Genomic DNA, 6,394 nt, shown 5'->3' on the forward strand with positions numbered 1-6,394 from the left:
CTCAATTTCCTTCTGGATACTTCAGGTCACCCCAAGGCAGGAAGGGGAAGGTATGAAGCCGGCTGGGGAAACAGGGCTCTGTTTGAGATTTTAAAACTCTGAATATGGGAAGAAACCCTACCTGACTTGATGGAAAATGGGGCAAGTCAAGGGAACAATGTCCTAAATTGAAAAGCACAAAGCTGTGCATGTTTTACAGGCAGCTGGATCTTATTTTCCCCATTTGTGGAAAACATGGTGTTAGAAGAGCCCCACCTGGTGGATGCAACCCACCATGATCTCCCTTATTCCCGTCCTCTTCCTGCCAAGACCCACAGCCCAAACCAGCATCCTTGGGCTGGGATGCGTATTTCCAAGGGAAGCTTCATCCCATTCTGCCATTTCCTCCCTTTGCAAAAGTTACCAAAGGCACGAGAGATGGCCTGTTTTTCCTCCAATAAGCAAAAACTGAAATAAAGCAATGGCCCCTTGCAACATGTGAGTTAGTACTCTGCAAACTCTGACCAGGAGAGTTGCCGCTGCAGCCCCAGGTCTCCTCAAGACCCAGTGCCCAAGAAGGCAAATGATCCATGGCTCTGCACTGTTTTTAATATCAGAGAGAGTATGAGTTTGGTCTACTGACTCCTACACTCATGCTCAAGTCCTACTTGGGGGTCTCGGTGGGTAGCAGGAGTCTGAACCAGACAGGCCTCATCCAGCTGGGCTCCTCTCTTGCTTTGGGATGAACCCGCTGTTCCCAACTGTTGATTCAGAATGAGCCCATGGACATAATGGGATCACACTGTACAAACCCCTGGGCTGACATAAGGATTCCCAGTAGGGGGAAGAACAAGCATTAAGAGATGTGCCAGGATTTGCAGCCCCCAAAGTACAGACCTCTTCCTGCATTCTTTCATAATACAAGCAGCCCCAGGGGATGCCTGTGGGTACATTCCCAGCTCGAAACCCCCTGCTCTTCCCTTGCCAGAGTGGGCAGCTGTCCCTCAACATGTTGCTCTTCTACTGAGACCAGTTCAATGCTCCAGAGCCTCGGGGTCCCTGGGAACATGGGCTTGGTTCACACATATACATCCAGGGAAGTCAAGGGATGCAGAGCCTGTAGAAGGGTTCCTTCAGCAAACATTCACTCAACATTACAAGTCATAAGGGACAAAAAGGCATGGGAGAACCAAACCACCATGTTAAAGAAGGTATTTTTCAATACAAAAGTGATGCTTTTTTGCAGACAAGGAGGCAGGGCACGCTTTGATTTCCAAAGCCAGAACCTTTGGGTTCTCACAGCTTCCCCCAACTCAAAGCTACACATTACCCTGCTGCTCCATGGTGACTCCTGGCTGCTGGGCAGTAACAGCATCTCTCTGCCCACAGTGGCCCTCATATAGCTACAAAGTGGGGTGAAGAAGCTGCCTTCACCATTCATCTAACACCATCAGGAGGAGGAGGCGTACCAAGACCAGCCTTACAAAGAAAACCAAATATTTAAGCGCAGCATCCAGGTGAGAAGCAGTCCACATATTTCGAGCATACATGAAAACAAGGTAAGGAGGGCACAGAAGGAAAGCCTCTGACATCTGCAGGGGCAGCAGGACATCAGAACTGCTCCAACCAAGCCTTCTGCATGCATTCAAGGTCAGAGGTCTCCCCAATTTGTACTCAATCTGGGGCAGTTTGGAAACTGCAAGCTTGATCACGGGTCATTTCTCGCCCAGAACACTGACCTGCATCCAACCCCAACAGTACAGATACCAATTTTTATTAAATAAAGTTACCCTAGGGAAATTAGCTTCTAAATTAAAAATAAAACAACCCGCTCTTCCATCCAGCTTCACAGTGCTTCTCTCGGAGGGCTTCCTGATGTGGCGTCGTTATTGCTGTGTGGGGAAAAGGTGTACAAGGAGGCATTTAGTTCAAAGGGGTTGAAGCTCTCTAACTCTTAAAAGATAATATCTCCTTATTGCAATGTCCCCTCTCAAATAGGCTCTTTGTGATTTTCCAGTCAGTTTTAAAAAATGCCTTTCCTGGGACTAAAATGGCCTAAGGGAAGGGGGGGGGGTAAAAACATGGTAAAACACTCCCACACCCTCTCTAGAGGTCATTTAGGCAAACAAAATTTCCAATTTTTTGTTTTGCAAAGTTATGTGGCCCACCAAGGTCCCCTGGGGAGCAAATGCAGTTCCCGGCCTTGAACAGTTGCCCACCTCAGCCTAGAGAAGGAACAAGACCTAACCCCATCCCTTGGAAAATTCTGTTCAGCAGAGACCAAGACCACCTAACACTGTATCCCTCAGAGAAATGTGGACTGACTCACCTTGCCCTTGTTCTGGACTGGGATGTACAGCTTGAACTCAGCAGGCAGCTCGTCCTCAGAATAGAGTCTGTCAGAGAAGTAAATTCTGCGGATGCGACAGTTTGCATGGATCTGAAAAGGCAATCAGTTGCTGTCAGAGCCTGGGAACATGTGCACAACCAGCATGTGCCCTGCCACTAAGCAATGGCACCCCTTCCATACCCTGGCAGTCCTGGCGAGCAACGCAGCCTTCCTGCAGATGAAAAAGGAGAACTTCCTCCTCTTTAAAAGGCAGCCATCTCTGGTACCTCTTAAAGCATTGCCCACTCAAATAACTGGTAGTGGACCAATCACCTGTTCCCTTTTAATTACATCTAAATCTTGATCTCTATTGTTGGTACTTTTCAAATACTACAAAGAACCTTAACATAACTTTCAATGCAACGATCAAAATCTATTGTGAAAAGAAAGGGCTCCTATATTTATGATGTGACTGTAATGTACCAGATGCAAAGAAACGTCAGGCTAAATGTGTACATCCTTAGCAAGCAGGTCCACTGTTCAAAATAAAGGAATACTCCTGGACTGAGTGCTACTTGTAGGCCTGGGATGTACAGTCCAGATGTGTCTACTGATCTCCCTTGGATTACCAGAAGACTCCAACAGCCTCCATCACTGCCTACTGGTGAATGCAGAGGAGAGAAGGCCTTCCCATGGCACTTTGTCCCCAGAGAAACCCTCCATGCTAGCAGCTGGAGAATCTCTTTACCTGGACCCGCAGGGTCTCAATGTAGTTGGTCCCGTAGGCTCGTCGTGTGAAGTCGGACAGGTTGAACTGAATCTGGTTCCAGCCGTCATCCAGGCGCATGGGCATGGTGCAGATGAATGGCTTGACGCGAGTGGTGCTCTGGTAGTTGCTGGCGCGGAACCGTCGCCGGACATTTTTATCATCCAGCACCTGGAAAGGTATTCTGCACTCAGAAGGGGAGTCATCCTGCCTCATGCCAAAGCGCAGGCTGTTACTCCTCACCCATCCAGAACAAACAGAAGTGTGCCTGCCACAAACTGGGCTGCCCTCCCTCTGAAGGCAGAAGACAAAAAGTGTCAGTCTGGCAGGGACTTGACTTAGGAGCTGGGGAGGGACTGGATGAGAACAACAGAGCTGGACCCCAGAGGCAATGGGGAGCTCTGAGCAAGTTAAAACTCAATGACAGCAGGCTCCCCTCATAGCCTTGTACCGCAGTCCCACTCTGGAAAGCTAGGCTAGCTCTGGGAACACACCTGAACTTCAAAGGTAAAGTATTTCTTCAGATTCTTGATTATCATCACCAGGAAGGGCAGTTTGATCCCCAATGTCTTCTTCGGGTCAGCTGGACACGTAATGTATGTGGTGCTGCAGGGGGAGAGAAGCATATGTGAAGCTGCACTTTTGGCTGCTACCACAATGGTTTCCCCTACAATGGTGTGGTTTTGCTAGCTTAGCATCACAGAACTAGAAGAGACCCCAAGGGCCATCCAGTCCAATCCCATTCTGCCATGCAGGAAGACACAGTCAAACCATTCCCCGTGACAGATGGGCATCCAGCCTCTGATAAAAACAGAAGGAGATTCCACCACCCTCCATTGAGGCAGCAGCGTCTTCCACTGTCAAAACAGCTCTTACTGTCAGGAAGTTCTTCCTAATGTGGAGCTGGAATCTTCGAAGCAGAAAACCCTACTTTCTGGGAGTAAAGTTGGTGGTGTGGAGGAGAGGAGCTAGGCTCAGACCACCAACTCCTGCTCTCCCCGCCACCAATCCCCAGAAATAGCAATGGCAAATACATTGCTATAACAGTGAACCAGCACATTCCAAGCGGTATCTGTAAGCCAATTGCCCTCAACAAGCTGGGAACTCATTTTAGTGACCTAAGGAAGGCTGAGTGGACCTTGGAGCCCTGCCTGGGATCGAACTCACAGCCTTGTGGCTGCAGGACCAACCCTCCAAGTACTGCCAGCGACCCTTTCCTTACCTGACATTGGTTCCTTCGATCTCCAGCACCAGCGACTGGATGTCATTATCTGTGATCCGCTTAATGTGTCCATTCCGCACCTGGAAGGGGAATAGGGAGCACACTGTCATTCCCTGAAGCCCAGACTCTGTTGCTTCAAGGCTCGTTTGGAAACGCTGCCAGGAAGAAAGCGCTCCAACAAACTGCAATGTCCAGCTGGGAACGAATGCAGCATTGCAAGAGGCCAAGACAGCTCTGGCCAAAGGAGCCCAAATTATCCCCAAATAACGATTTCCCAAATGGTCAGCCTTTAACTGCTAATTCTGCTGCCAAGTCTATCTGAGTCTCTGGATGAAGAGAAGGGAAAATAGTACGGGGATCAAGCAAAGGAGGGATGGTGGCTCCTCCAGGGCTGTATGTCAGAAACAATCCAGTTTGACACTGTTTTAACTGGCATGAAACGCTGGGGATTGTAGTTGGTTGTGGCCCCAGAGCAGAGCTCTGAAGAAAACAACTGCAATTCCCAGCATTGAGCCAGGGCAGTTAAAACAGTGTCAGACTGGAGCAGAGAGAACAACAACACAGCCACTAACTCCATACCTTCCCTAGGAGGAGGAGGACTCCAAATCCCTTCAGCCAGCAAAGCCAGTGGCGAGGAATGCTGGGAGCTGCAGTCCACCAATATCCTGGAGGTGAAAAATGGCTCTTGGAGGGGTTTTTTAGGGGGGGATTTTTCCTGTTACTGTGCAGGAGTCTGAGGAAGAGGAGCTGTTGTTGTTGTTGTTGACATTGTGTGCCTTCGTCTGTGACTTGTGGCAACCTGAAGGCAAACCTATCAGGGGTTTTCTTGGCAAGGTTTCTTCAGAGGAGGTTTGAGGCTGAGAGAGTGTGACCCGTTCCCTATTCTCAGCCATCGTGGCCGTTATTTACCTCCAGAGTCCCTTCTGACCTACAGCAACAGGGTTCCCTTGGCAGGGCTTGTTCTGGCTTTGCCTTCCCTGAGGAGGCCGAGAGAGCGTGACCCTATTGCTCCCCTGTTCTCAGCCACTGCGCCAAGTGGGTCGCTGCTGTGCGCCTTCAAAGGCCCCGGTCTACCAGGGTCTCCTTGGCGAGGCTTTGCCTTTGCCTTCCCTGGGGCCCTTCGGGGGAGCCACACTCTCTCAGCCCCGGGCTCCCTTCCCTCCCTCACCTTCTTGTCCCAGATCTGCAGAGGCTTGCTCCCGATGCTGTAGAGGACGGAGAGGAAGCCGCTCTGGAAGGTGTTCTTGAACATCCCTCCGCGCGGGGCTCCGGTTCCGGCTGCTCTCCGCCTTTCCTTCCTTCCCCTCAAACGCAGCCTCCTTCTCCGCGGAAGGACACTCCCCAAAACGCGCTGCACACTGCGTAGCCGCGAGGCCTCCAAGCAACAGCGAAGCTAAGAGAAGCCACGCCCCCTCCCTCCGTCGCCATGACAGGAACTACTTTTCCAAGCCGGGACTCGTTCCTCCCGTCAGCCCACGCTTTGTCTCTCTCTCTCTCTCTCTTGTTGTAGAGGCGAATGCGCGTTGCCACGGCAACGAGGGCGGAAACAGAGGGAGGAGCTTTGGCGCACAGAGCTTTGAAACTGGTAGAGGAGCGTTCGGTCCGGGAAAGGCGGGGCGCGTTTGTCCCTCCCTTGTTGGGCAGGAAAGTAACTTCAAGGCGTTACTCCCAACGCGTTACTGGGTGCATGTCCATCATATATGCCTACAGCCCTGTTTATATTAATTAAAAGAGAGGGGGTTGGTTGGTTTACATTATGTTTAACCTTTCTGTGTTTTAAATTTTGTATGTTTAAAAATGTTAACTTTTTACTGCTTTAATTAGGCTAATTAAGTTAATTATTAACTTATTTAATAATTTATTAAATATTAAATTTATTTAATAAATTTATTAAATTTATTTAATAATTTTATTATTTATTATTTAATTATTTAATTAGGCTATTTTTTTAAAAAAAGAAATGTGTATGTTGTGAGACACCTTGGGTCCCTTTTTTGAGAGAAAGGCGGGATAAAATAAATAAATAAGTAAATATTATGTGGCTGAAAAACCCATAAAAAACTATGATAATAATAATAATAATAATAATAATAATAAT

General features: G+C 48.8%; 1 protein-coding gene across 1 annotated transcript; it reads right to left on the reverse strand.

Annotated features, from left to right (window-relative positions):
- Window positions 1–1,732: 1,732 nt before the first annotated feature.
- On the reverse strand, window positions 1,733–5,702 carry LOC121929956 (cilia- and flagella-associated protein 20). The gene is made up of 6 exons (XM_042466025.1): window positions 5,465–5,702; window positions 4,297–4,376; window positions 3,569–3,680; window positions 3,057–3,245; window positions 2,309–2,419; window positions 1,733–1,871 (listed from the first exon to the last, which is right to left on the reverse strand). The coding sequence occupies exons 1-6, from the start codon at window positions 5,546–5,548 to the stop codon at window positions 1,866–1,868; spliced, it is 582 nt and encodes a 193-aa protein (XP_042321959.1). The 5' UTR covers window positions 5,549–5,702; the 3' UTR covers window positions 1,733–1,865.
- Window positions 5,703–6,394: the final 692 nt, after the last annotated feature.

This window comes from Sceloporus undulatus, chromosome 4 (genome assembly GCF_019175285.1).
Source record: "Sceloporus undulatus isolate JIND9_A2432 ecotype Alabama chromosome 4, SceUnd_v1.1, whole genome shotgun sequence".
NCBI lineage: Eukaryota > Metazoa > Chordata > Lepidosauria > Squamata > Phrynosomatidae > Sceloporus > Sceloporus undulatus.

Excerpts from the sequence above, each read along its gene's own strand:
- LOC121929956 (XM_042466025.1), bottom strand. The coding sequence starts at position 5,548 with ATGTTCAAGAACACCTTCCAGAGCGGCTTCCTCTCCGTCCTCTACAGC. Across the intron at positions 4,377-5,464 it reads TGCAGATCTGGGACAAGAAG|GTGCGGAATGGACACATTAA; the intron begins GTGAGGGAGGGA and ends TTCCCCTTCCAG. Across the intron at positions 2,420-3,056 it reads TTGAGACCCTGCGGGTCCAG|ATCCATGCAAACTGTCGCAT; the intron begins GTAAAGAGATTC and ends TTGCCTTTTCAG.